Here is a 13,927-nt window from a genome sequence, read left to right as displayed (position 1 = left end):
ACATAGTACAATTGCATCTTAGAATGTCGCCTGGTTGTTGAACAACAGTTGGTAAGCATTGTGACTTGTCTAAAAACCAGCCACTGAAAAGACATTAACCTTCTTGAAAGAGGTAAGTATATTACCCAGGGTTTGCATTAAGTCAGCCACAGAAAGCTATGACTAAGCACGAAAGACTGAAGAAGACAGAGGTTCTGTGGCTGCAAGTGGAAATGAACCATCATTATAATTAAGGTGTAATGTGAAAGTGATGGGTGAGGAAGGGCTCGGGACCTGCATCACTGAACTAAGTCATGACTTAAAAAACAAGATCAGCTCAGAAGCCTCATAGCTGCCTTTGATGCTGAACTCTTCACATGGTGATACACACACATCCTCACATATACACACATATGTGCATATAGTACATAATAAAGTCAGCTATGGTCTGGAATACAGTTTCGGGGTTATTTACAAAGATAGTCTTGTTAAGCTGATGGGATGTCTTAGCCAGGCTTAAACATATAAACACGAAGACATTGTATATTCTCTCAATCACATTTGAACTGCTCACTTACATACATCCCACCATGTAACAGAAACAGCCATCATTCTCTTTTATTTATGAAGGCAATTTTACTATGGAGCTTTGCTGGACAACACTCTTGATATTAAAAAAAAAAAAATGGACTGCTGTCCCTGTTTGCTTTGTGGCTTCTAACATAGCTACTGGAAACCCCATGAGCATTATCGCGCCTTGAGTCGATCCACTATTCTTCACAACCACCTCCCAGTTGCTATGGCTACTGAAAGTTGTTCAGGCCATTTGCGAACTGACCTTTCTGCAGCTTCTGCCCCTCAGGCCCCTCACTGGCAAAGTGGGGCACACACTCTCTTTTCTGGCTTGTCCTGAATGTCCCCATTCTACCTCCTTTTCTTCCCTTAGCAGCAGCGCTTTCCCAGACTTATTGCAGCCACCTCCCCATTTGACCACAGTGTTTCCTTTGGACCCTCTCCCGTTCTGCCCTTTTCTCGAGCTGCACCAACACCTGGGCAGTTTCATCCACTCCCAGCTTCAGTGACCACCCACGTGCTGCCGCCTCCCACATCTGCAGCAGCAGGCTGCCTTCCTCACCTTCATCCACAGAACTGTTTACCTGCTGTTTCCTCCAGAATGTCCTAAAGGTCTTTCAAATCCTGTATGTCCTAAACAAGCTCTTCATCCCCCCTCCCAGATCTCCTTGCCCTGAGCCCCGTCCTCTGTGCAGGTACCACCCTGCCCAGCTATCTACTTCCAATCCTGGGGAGTCCTCTTTGACTTGCTCTTTACTCTCTCAACCTCCCCATCCCATTCATCACCAGGAGTCATCATTCCACCACCTGAACCTCTGTTGGTGCTCCTGCCCCAACTTGGCTCTACCACCTCTCGTCTGAACCACAGCACCAATATCCTACTGGGACGCTACCTCCTGCCACTCCTGGATCCTCTAGAATCCGTCAGACAGCACCATTCAGCACAGCTTTCTGCACAGCTTTCTGTTGTCATTACAACAGAATGGTGGTGACTAGCCACATGTGGCTGTGGGGCACTTGAAATGCAGCTAGCGTGTCTGGGGGACTCCTTTTCCATTTTACTTAAATGTAAAGAGCCCCACATGGCAGTGGAAATGGCATTGGACAGATCAGCTCCAGATTCTCTACAAATGTGGTGAAAAGCTTCCTTGACCTGGCTTATGGATTCCATCACTGTCTTCCTTCTCTTTCTCTCCATTCCTCCCATGGCTCTCTTGGATACAAGGACATTCTCTCTTTCTCAAAATCAGAATGCTTCTCCCTCCCTTGGGATGTTAACTCCTTTGGCTTAGAGTAGCTTCCCTCTATGTGGTAAACCCCGACTTGACTTTTGAGTGGCAGCTAAGCAGTCATTTCCCTTGCCTCATGCCATGGCCCCTTCTCTACCCTGCCACTTCCCTTTCCAGATGCTCCACGCGTGGTCCTGACACTCCGTAGCACAGTACCTTTCATGCCGGGTTTTCAATCCAGTTTACATGTCTATATTCCCCATCAGACTGCAAGCTCTGTCCTCACAGAGGACACAGGCCCCAGGTCTCTTGTGCGGTTGTTGTATCCACAGTGCCTGTGCTGTGCCTGGCATGGTAGAGGCTACCATATGTGCCTCCCCTGCCAGTGGGCTCATGGCCCAAAAGCCAGGCCCTCCCTCTGGGAAGCAGGGCCACTCAGTAGCCCTTCCTTTGCACCTACCCATAGAGGCTGTTTAGAGGGGTAACTGACAGAGATGGCTCGTTTCACAGAGTGAAGACCAACTGGACACTGAAAAATCTTTTTTAATGTAGTATTTTGGTTACGAAAAGCCTCTCTCCGACAGGTTTGGGAGGAAGAGTCACTGAGCAATTCAGCTGCCTCTCACTATATGAACCTATTCCAAACCCTCGGGGAGCTTTGAGAGATGCAACCATGGCCATTGGAGCTTTGAGAGATGCAACCATGGCCACTGACTGATGCTGCCCTTGAACCACGAATGTGGTGGCCGAAGAAGGAACACATAAGGATGCCCTTTCCAGCTCTACGCAGAGTTACATATTCCAGTTGGACGCCATGGCCCCAGCTGCAGGCATGTAACAAACACCAGTCCTTGGCTTGTCCAGACCTCCCTATACCATACCTCAAGGCGTCTAGGCCATGCTTTTCCTTCACACTGAAATCACATTTTCACCTATCATGTCCTATTTACCACCCATTTTTAATTATATTTGATGCATTTTCCCAATTGTACAAAATAAAGATGCTTTATATGAAAATAAGCATCCATTGGCACAAGTCAGCCAGAACAATGCATTCCGAACTAGGCTATACTCGTGAAATAAGAAATTTGTAAATGTAAATGCCAGCTCTTATCTACTTTAGGATTTCAAATTTGGCTCCGCCACCTCTCACTGTAAGCCCTTAGTAATCGTTATAGAGATACTGTAAGGCCTTAGCAATTGTTCCATTACCCGCTAGGCAATGAGTAAGATCTCCCATATCAGTTATTCATTTAATTTGAAATCTTTATACCTATGAAGATGTCCTTTTCAAAAACAGTGAGTTTTTTTTTTTTTTTTTCATAATTTATGTCCTCCCCTCTCCCTTGGTGTCTTGCAAGAGGCTTTGCTACCAGTTAGCTGACTGGAATAAATGATTCTTCCTTTACTTAGAGCCTTTCTTAGTCATGGCCTTGTCAAAGAAGAAAGCAGCATAACACCGCTAACAATTATATTAAATAGTTTAGCTTGGTGAGAGAGAATGCGGCTTTGAATCTCGATCTCTCAGTGTCTCTTACATACACATTCATAGTACTACCAGCTCTGGGTACTTTATTATAGACATAGAAGCAAGTAGCCTTATTTCATTGTCACCTGAGCAACAGGAAGAGAGGGTGAACATTTGTTCAGTGCCTGTTAATGCGGTAGATGTCTTGGTTCCTGTGTTATTTCATTCACTTCCCCAAACTTCCTACAAGATGTGTATTACTATTGCCTTACAGTCGAAACCAAAAGCCAAAAGTTGAAGTAAAGCACCAAGATGGCTGAAAGAAAGGGTGACCTAGCACCAGAGGCCACACTCTTTCTGTCGTCCGCAGTGGTCTTATTTCCATGGCGGGCTCCTATTTTGGCCTCAGAACATTTCCTGAGAAGAAACTTTGCCTGAGTGGAAAGATGTAAGACAGAATAAAATATGAAGTGAGTGGGCTACCCAAGTAAATGGTGAACACAGCCAAATGTGCAGCTTCCATTCTTCTATATGAGGTAAGAAATGCTTAAAGTAGATTTGTGTCTCCCTGTATACCACTTCTAGTGTGATCCTGAGGAAAATTGCCAGACCACATCGAGATGCAAAAGCACCCACTAATTATATGAACTATGACTCTCTCAAAATAATGTGTGAACAAAAAATAATAAAGGGGATATCATCACTGATCCCAAAGAAATACAAACTACCATCAGAGAATACTATAAACACCTCTATGCAAATAAACTAGAAAATCTAGGAGAAATGGATACATCCCCAGACACATATACCTTCTCGAGACTATAATGAATCCCTGAATAGACCAATAACTAGTTCTGAAATTGAGGCAGTAATTGATAGCCTACCGACCAAAAAAAAAAGCCCAGGACTAAATGGATTCACAGCTGAATTCTACCAGAGGTACAAAGAGGAGTTGGTACCATTCCTTCTGAAACTATTACAAAACACAGAAAAAGGGGGAATCCTCCCTAACTTATTTTTATGAGGCCAGCATCATCCTGATACCAAAACCTGGTAGAGACACAACAAAAAAAGAAAACTTCAGGCCAATATCCCTGATGAACATCAATGTGAAAATCCTCAATAAAATACTGGCAAACTGAATCCAGCAGTACATCAAAAAGCTTATTCACCACGATCAAGTTGGCTTCATCCCTGTGATGCAAGGCTGGTTCAACATACACAAATCAATAAACATAATCCATCACATAAACAGAACCAAAGACAAAAACTACATGATTATCTCAATAGATGCAGAAAAGGCCTTTGATAAAATTCAACATCCCTTCATGTTAAAAACTCTCAATAAACTAGGTATTGATGTAACATACCTCAAAATAATAAGAGCTATTTATGACAAACCCATAGCCAATATCATACTGAATGGGCAAAAGCTGGAAGCATTCCCTTTGAAAACCAGCACAAAACAAGGATGCCCTCTCTCACCATTCCCATTCAACATAGTATTGGAAGTTCTGTCAAGAGAAAGATATAAAGGGTATTGAAATAGGAAGAGAGGAAGTCAAATTGTTGCTGCTTGCAGATGACATGATTCTATATTTAGAAAACCCCATCATCTCAGCCCCAAAACTCCTTAAGCTGATAAGCAACTTCAGCAAAGTCTCAGGACACAAAATCAATGTGCAAAAATCACAAGCATTCCCATACACCAACAACAGGCAAGCAAAGGGCCAAATCATGAATGAACTCCCATTTACAACTGCTACAAAGAGAATAAAATACCTAGGAATACATCTTACAAGGGAAGTGAAGGACATCTTCAAGGAGAACTGCAAACCACTGCTCAAGGAAATAAAAGAGGACACAAACAAATGGAAAAACATTCCATGCTCATGGATAGGAACAGCCAATATCATGAAAATAGCCATACTCCCCAAAATAGTTTACAGATTCAATGTTATTCCCATTAAGCTACCATTGACTGTCTTCACAGAATTAGAAAAAACTAATTTAAATTTCATATGGAACCAAAAAAAAGCCCATATAGCCAAGACAATTCGAAGCAAAATGAAAAAAGTTGGAGGCATCACGCTACCTGAATTCAAACTACATGACAAGGCTACGGTAACCAAAACAGCATGGTACTGGTACCAAAACAGATATATAGACCAATGCAACAGAACAGAAACCTAGAAATAACACCACACATCTACAACCATCTGATCTTTGACAAACCTGACAAAAACAAGCAATTGGGAAAGGATTCCCTGTTTAATAAATGGTGCTGGGAAAACTGGCTAGCTATACGCAGAAAACTGAAACCGGACCCCTTCCTTATACCTTATACAAAAATTAACTCAAGATGGATTAAAGACTTAAACATAAAACCTAAAACCATAAAAACCCTAGAAGAAAACCTAGGCAATACCATGCAGGACATAGGCATGGGCAAAGATTTCATGAGTAAAACACAAAAAGCAATGGCAACAAAAGCCAAAATTGACAAATGGGATTTAATTACACTAAAGAGCTTCTGCATAGCAAAAGAAACTATTATCAGACTGAACAGGCGACCTACAGAATGGGAGAAAATTTTTGCTATCTACCCATCTGACAAAGGTCTAGTACCCAGAATCTACAAAGAACATAAACAAATTTACAAGAAAAAAAAAAAAAACCAAAAACCCCATCAAAAAGTGGCAAAGACCCTTCTCAAAAGAAGACATTTACACAGCCAGCAAACATGAAAAAAAGCTCATACCACTGCTCATTAGAGAAATGCAAATGAAAACCACGATGAGATATCATCTCACACCAGTTAGAATGGCAATTATTAAAAAGTCAGGAAACAATAGATGCTGGCGAGGCTGTGGAGAAAAAGAAATGCTTTTACACTGTTGGTGGGAATGCACGTGTGTCCTGAGAGCGGTGTGGATGTATCTTGAGAGCTGGCATACTACACACACGGTTTAAGCAGAACTTTGACCTACAGTCAAAGGTTCTTATGTGTGTGACCCTTAAAAACAAATGCTCTTTTTTCCAAAAGGCGATCAGAACTAGCCTCTGAGTATAGAGCCAGCACAGAGAAAATTCCACAACTGTTGATTCACTAATTTACTCTAATGAAAAAGCTGTAGGCAGTCTCAAGTCTGAGTAAGTGTGAATGTTAGAAAGGTCCCTCTAGACTTACAATGCACTTTTCAATGTTCTGTCTGGAAAAGGAATATAAACAGAGTATTCAACATGCTTCTGTCAGGCCACCTTTAAGATCAAACATTTTTGATATTTCAAAATAAAGCTTTTAGAATTAAAATGATTCCAATGATTCTGAAAAAGTGGTATTCTTCTTCCAGCCAAGGTGGAGTGAGATGAATTGAAATTACCCTTCCACTTGAAACAACCAAAAGTATTCAAAATAAAGACCATGAAAAAATGATTTCCAAGACACAAGCTAGCAGTGAAGGACAGTGATGCTAGAAGGAAATACAGAGCAAAGCTCTGTGACACTGGCTTATACTAGGGCTTCTCAGATACAGCCCTGAAAGCATGACCCATATAGAAAACAATCATCAACGGGACTTAGTTAAAATTACAAACTCCTGCTCTCCAAAAGACATTGCTAAGAGAATGAAAAATCAGCCGCACTGGGAGAAAATACTTACAGTCAGATATCTGGATTTGCATCCAGAAAATAGAAAGAACTCTCAAGACCCAGCAATCAGAAAACAAATTATCCAATTATGAAAAATAAGCCAAAGAGTTGAACAGACACTTCACCAAAGAAGACATAAAGATAAATGAGCATGTGAAAAGATGTTCACCATCATCTTCAGGGAAACCAAGTTCAAACCACAGTAAGATACCACTGTGCAGCTATTAGAATGGCTGAAAGTAAACCGACTAACCACGCCAAGAGTCGGCAAGGGTGTGGAGCAATCTGAACCTCACATGCTTCTCTTGGGAATAGTAAATTGTTCAACCATTTTGGAAAACCGTTTGGCAGTTTCTTAAAATATGAAAATATACCTGCCATATTACCCAGGTATTCCACTACAAGGCATTCATCCAAGAAAGGAGAAAGTATATGTCCCTACAAACACTTGTACAGAAAGGCTCAGTATGGCTTTATTTGTAATAGCCTCCAAGCTGGTAACAACCCAAACAACCATCAATAGGTGACTGCACAAATTAATTGGGGGAAAATCCACACAATGGGAAACTAGCGATAAAAAAAACCCAAAAAACGACAAATTATTTATATATGAAATGGAATCAGTGAATCTCAACGTAACTATGCTAAGTGAAGGAAGCCAGACCAAAAAAGACTACATACCGCATTGTTACATTTATATGTAACACTAGAAAATGCAAACTAATCTCTATTAATAGAAGCAATATAGAAAGTAATTGAGGAGAAGAAGGGTAGGTGGAAAGATTAAAGGAAGGGTGGAGAAAACTTTTGGGGTGATAGATATATTCACTATCTTGATTGTGGTGATAATTTCACAGGTGTGTATAGAAGTCAAAACTTATAAAATTGTGGACTTTAAATTTGTTCAGTTTATTCTGCATCAGTTCTACCTCAATTAAGAAACCCCAAAGGACACTAATTTACTTTGGAAAACTTTGCATAAAACAGCATTTATGATACAGCCATTCAAAAAACTATTCATTGAGTTCCTATCTATGCCAAGCACTGTGCTGGTGGAAAAAAAAAACAAAAACAAAAAACCTAGCAAACGAGGTTTTGACCCGTGGACCACTAGGTGAGGCCTCAGTGTTTCCACTGTGCTATGCTGCTTAAGGAAAGTCAATTCTGAAGGGCTTTTGAAAAACCAAGTTTAACTTCTGTTGTCAGCCTCATTACATGGAAATTGTTTCAGAATGTTTCATCTATAATCACATGAATTTTGATATTGCACTTGTGCCTAACTGTACAAATAAGAGAATTTAAGAAAGAACCACAAAACCCCCATTCTATTCTCTACTCAGAGGGCCTTTCAACGAAATTAACAGACGAAAGTAAATCTGCTATGTGTTCTCATGTAGATGATCTGTGGTGTCAACATAAAACGAGTGGGAAGTCTTTGCTCCAGTTTCCTGCATTTCCTTTTGTGTGAGTCATGAAGAGCATAATTTGCTGTGTTCCCCAAAGCCTTGCTTGCCATCATCTCTTATTTCTAAGATTTTCCACTAAGTCACACTCTTTAAGCTACTGACAATTAGCAAAACTATTTATCACTGAGTTCGCCTTGTGGGAATTTGACTTTTGTCATATGAAAAGTTCAGAGAAAGCAGAGGTAAATGATATGCACAGGGTCTCAGTGTAAAACACTGGAAAGTGGCATTCTTTTATCAATCAACCTTATGCCATTAGTTACCACAGAGAGAGAACATTCTGCTGTCATAATGGAATTTCTAAAAGATGGACCATTATTTCCATAATAACACCATTATAATACTGGTCATCAAGCCTGTCAACATTTTCCTTAATAGAAAAATATTTTTAAAAGAGTTTACTACTCAGATCTTACAGGCTGAACTTAGGCAATAAATTCTCCAAAAGAAAGTATGGAAACTTCACAAGTATGAAGAACTAAATTAGCATGACTGCGTACAACATTCTTTGAGCCAGAACTGGAGAAGCTGCTTGCAAAATGAAACAAGAAGCATATTTTAAATGACATACAAAGCAAGTTATCCAAATCAAAATTTTGTAGAAACTGCTAAAACCACCTCGGCTATATCTATAATTGATTAAATTAGAAACAAGCTTAGAATCTCCTTTCTGTATTCACACAAGACAAGAAAGGTGACTCCTATGAAGAATAATGAATATAAGATTCAAAAGTTGGCAAAGATTGAGATGATCCAAGCTGGCCCTGAACCACTAATAATGTTTTTGAAAGATTGGGTTATTAGATTAACAGTTGTAGAAGATGGACACTATTTATGCAATGTTAAAGCAAACATTTTTATTAACCAAACATTTTCTAAATTGCGAGCAAAAATGTGAAACTCAATCTGACACGTGTGGCAAATCTGAGGGCCTTCCCTGGTCCAGGGAATACTCTCTGCTGTCAATGAGGTTTGTTCCAAAGGTTATTTGAAAAAAAAATTTTTTTTTTAAACTTAATCAGTTTTTAACTCTTGCTGCTTTCCACCAGATGATTTACCCTGATTCTTCCCAAAGCCCTGTGTATGGCAGATGCCACCTGACAGCAATAACTCAAGCATACCCTGAGAATGACCCTATGGCTTAAGAAGAATATGTGTTCAGGGTTCTAAGCTAAGGAATCTGAGAGTGGCCAACCTGGAGATTCACTCCTAATCTATAGAGGACATCTGAATCCCTGGCCCATTCTTTGGAATGTAGGTCATCCAGGGGATCGAGGCCCTTTGTCATGGGTTAAATGGAGGTTGCTAGGCGGAAATGCTATATAGCCTGAATGCTTTTTATAAATGGGAGTGGTTTTCTTGCACTACTCTTGGCCCATCCTGTATGTAAGTACCCAATAAACCCTATGTTTCATTCCCTGGCTCTGGGTCTCTTCTTCAGCCCCTTGGACATGGTGACATCCTTAATGGAGTCAACAGGGGTCTAGCATGACACTCTGAAAACTCTCAGTCTCTGTTTCCTTTGGCCAGCGGCGTGTATGTGGTTGCTGATCCTTCACTTAGGAACCAAGGAGGGGCTCTACTCACGTCATGCATAGAGTCCAGCAGCTTGGTCAGTTGGTAGAACCTCTGCCAGCTCTGCCCAGAATTGTTGGGACACTTAGTTACCATCTTCCTTAGTTCTTTGATGTAATTTGTCCTCATTTCTTCAAATGCAGCCTGGCTTTTGAGGCCATCCTTTGGAACTGTGTTAAGGAAAACAGACATGTAAATTTCAAGGATGGAAAACCTTTAGCTTCTTAGCAGGTAAGGCCATATACTGATTTTGAGGTTAGATACTAAATCTCAACTGCATTTATGAATAAATATGGCAGTTGTCTACTGGCAAATACTTCTACACATACATACACAAAGAACAACAACTATTTATCAGATGTGTCTTATCATACACTTTGCACAGACTAGTTCACTTAACCCTGACACCAATATTATGACATAACGGTTATATCATTCTCATTTTACAGATGAGGAAACTGAACACTGCAGGCTGAATCACTTGCCCATGGACACAATAAAAAAAGGCAGAGAAGGGGTGGTATCAACTTAGGTCTGTCTGTTTCCAAAGCCTTTCTCTTAACCACAATGCCACATTGCCTTGTGGCTGGTCATCCAAGTGTTTATGAATCCTAACTTGCCAATACCTCAGAGATAGGAAAATATATTTTGATTTTCCAGGATAACTGAAGAGCCACAGACAATCTAGGTTGGGGCTAGAATTAGAAATCAACATCTTCATTCTCAAGTTCAAATATTAAAGACATTCGGGGGAACTGGCCATCTACGAAGTGGAGGATGCTGCTTACAAAGAAGCACTTTCTATCCACTTTGCACCAGGATCGCATGACCACTAAGGCACATGACCTCCCAGTACAACCTCATAAAGCGTCTGTACATTAACATATATTTTCTTATCTCTGAGGTATTGGCAAGTTAGGATTCATGTACACTGGTTTATGTGTGTGAGGAGGGAACACCAACAGTGGCTCTGCACGCAAGGCAAAATTTAAAACTTTCAAAGAGAATGAACCATGTTCATCTGTATCTTTGATAAGGTAGAAAACTAAGGATAATATTTTCTTCTTTCCTTTTATGTGGTGGCTAGCTTTCGTATGTTTTTTAAAAAATTCACTTAAAAAAGAATACTTTGAAATTCAGGACTTGTAAGCTTATCAAGTGCTTCTGTGACCCACTGAGAAGCAGGTCCCAGGACATTTGTGAAAGTACTTTATTAAGAAATGAAGTCCAGGTGTAGGACAGAATGTAAGTATTTTTTTTTTCCACTATAGCCAATAGTTACGTTTATGCCTTAACACTGAATAAGAAAATCACTTAGAATTTTATTTTTAGGAGATAAAGACCTAATGAAAATTCATCTTGGGATGTTAACATTCTGATTTTGAAACTGCTCGTACTTTCACTTCTTAATTACCTATTATATTTTCTAATTTCCCATAACTGGTATAAATAATTATTTACTTTGGCCATCAGCACTTTGAGATGGTTCTGAGCATTGTGTGCAACCCTGGAAGCCAGGCATACTGCTGTTTCCAAATAAACGCTGTTATCCTATAAAAAGATGGATTATCTTGCAAATTAACTTCTACTATTATGTTAATAATCTTCTTGAGTTTAATTGTAGACAGTTTTGATTTGTCATTTATTTAAGTCTATTTTTGTGAGGGGAAAAGTAAATCCCTAAGAGTAACTGCACAAATTCCTGAGGCTGCCACAATATTATGGTTTAAAATATTTGACATTCACATTAAATGTTAAATGCTATCCATTATATAACAAATAGTATTTTTTCTCCTTAAAATAAAACTTTATTTTAAAAGTAAAAAAAAAAAGAACAGTAATAACCAGAATGTTAATAGTAAAACCATAAATCCAATTTCTACCAAAATTTTAATGTTAACTTAAAACTTTCTAAAAGACAGGAAAAGTTTGCAGATATTTTACACTTCCCACCCACAGATTAGCATTTAAGTTATAAAACTGTACAAAGTAAATGTTTAGTTTTTCATTATAGATACTTATATGGACATCACCCCATACATGAAAAGCTGACTAGTGGTAGAATAAATAAGTTTCACTATTATATTTCAATACCATTTGGTACATCTAAGATTAACCAAATTTATATTTCTGATAGTTGTAGATCAAAAATTCTAAAAATTATAACAACTTGTCAAACAGTATTACTTATATATTATTGCTGTAACTGAAATATAGCGTACCAGTTTCCCAGCCAGATTTTTTAGAAGTTGAAACAAACCCACAAATAAAGAGAACTTAAGCAAAACCTCAAATTTTGGAGTTCTGCCCAGAGTTTCTGAATTTACTTATTAAATGCAGCAGAGCTGCTGGCAATCATCCAAAATCTGGAGAAGAGCAAAGAGGCAACTGGGGTGGAAGTCTGCTTTCCTCAAGAACATGAGAGCCTCTGATGTCAGTCCCAAAACACTTTGATACGCTGGACATCAGGTGTGCATCTGACAGTCCTGAGATGAAAAATTTTCATGTGTTCTATATCACAGATTAGCAAAACAAGCTTACTAAAGCCTGCAGTTTTTATGGTTCACAAAATGCACCTATGTTTTCCTACCTTTTCATTTTGCTTTTTCTGCATTGAAAAAAATCAGAATTCAAACTACTGAGATACTTGGGGGCTAATAAATTAATTCAAGTAGCTTCAAAATGATATCAGAATCTATTATGGGCTGAGTGAATATGTAAAAAGATGTAAAAGGATAAGACATCAATTTAGATTGAGTAGTCAACATTCATAAAGAATTAGTACCACAAGCACTTTAAAAAATGTTTCATTTATATTCTATCATCCATTTGTCATAATTTTAAACATATTTTTCTAACCAGTAATGGTTAATAACCTAGCTTGGAAGAGGAGTAAAATGTTTTTCAGTGAATTTAAAGATTATAGTTCCAAAGTTATACTCCAGAAAGAATAAATCAGGAACAACAGAAACCTTGGTGAAGAGTGGAGCAGGAGGTGGACCCTGCAGGTGAGGGGCTGTAAACACAAGAGCAGCGGGAGATGGGGCTGGGTGTAATTAGTGAGGAATGGTGGGGCCTGTGGCAAACTGGAGAGAACACGCCCTGCCCCGGGCAATTGAATTCAATGAAAATAAAACAAAAGGCCAAAAGCAACCCCAAAACCCTGTGCTGGCCAAATAAAACACAGCTGTGAACTGCTGGCCCCACCTCCCTACCAGGACTGCCGGTTTGCCCCCTCTGCTACGGAGTCTGCGATTCTGCCTTTTGGACACTCCGCCCTCACTGCTGCCATTGTGTGCCACCTGCCATCCGCCTGCCTTTCAGCCTCTTGGCGCCTGCTCTTAGGGTAGCAGGAACAACACTAGAGGTAAAGTCCCAAGCCATCGGTTTTAGTCCTAGCTCATAGAGGATATTCAACACATCACACTTATGTGCCTCCGTTTTGTCAACTTTAGAAAAGGCCTATCAATCTCCCAGGGTGATTTTAAGCATTAAATTAGATAATATATGGAAAAACACTTTGCAAATTGCAAGGTGCCAAACATAGGTGAAGCAGGATGATTACACATGTCACCACTGCCTCCCCTCTTCCTGCTTTGATCGCTACCTGATTCCAGCTTATTTTCCGCAGACCCAGTCCCTCTCTGCTGGAAACAGCAGCTCTTCATATGCATTCAATCCTGAGTACCTTGGCTAGTCTTGGCCCTTTTCTCCAAATGACTTTACTGATCACTGCCCCTTCTCCCACACCTCTGTTTCAGGGACCCATGGCAAGGGCTAGGCACAGACTGGATACTCCAAGTTGTCACTAGGCACTCTCTCCTCCTCTGAAGTCCATGCCACTTGCCGAGGCACCCTTTCAGGCTCTTAACATCTGGAACATTTCTCAGTTTCCTCAGTGGCCATCGCATAAGGCTCAGAGTTTTCCTCTCCACACTGTCTCCTGTCATCTTTCTGGGTCTCGCCCTCATCTGATGGGAGCTTC

The 13,927-nt window shown here is 39.9% G+C and overlaps 1 protein-coding gene across 2 annotated transcripts in view; it reads right to left on the bottom strand.

Annotated features, from left to right (window-relative positions):
- Nucleotides 1-13,927, bottom strand: part of NR3C2 (nuclear receptor subfamily 3 group C member 2) — a 357,163-nt gene that overhangs the window by 22,043 nt on the left and 321,193 nt on the right. For both annotated transcript variants that reach the window (XM_050790895.1, XM_050790896.1), the window contains exon 8: nucleotides 9,955-10,112. In XM_050790895.1, coding sequence (XP_050646852.1) covers nucleotides 9,955-10,112 — 158 coding nt within the window. The remainder of the gene's footprint in view (nucleotides 1-9,954; nucleotides 10,113-13,927) is intronic.

This window comes from Macaca thibetana, chromosome 5, assembly GCF_024542745.1.
Source record: "Macaca thibetana thibetana isolate TM-01 chromosome 5, ASM2454274v1, whole genome shotgun sequence".
Lineage (NCBI taxonomy): Eukaryota > Metazoa > Chordata > Mammalia > Primates > Cercopithecidae > Macaca > Macaca thibetana.
This window is presented reverse-complemented; position numbering and strand designations above follow the sequence as displayed.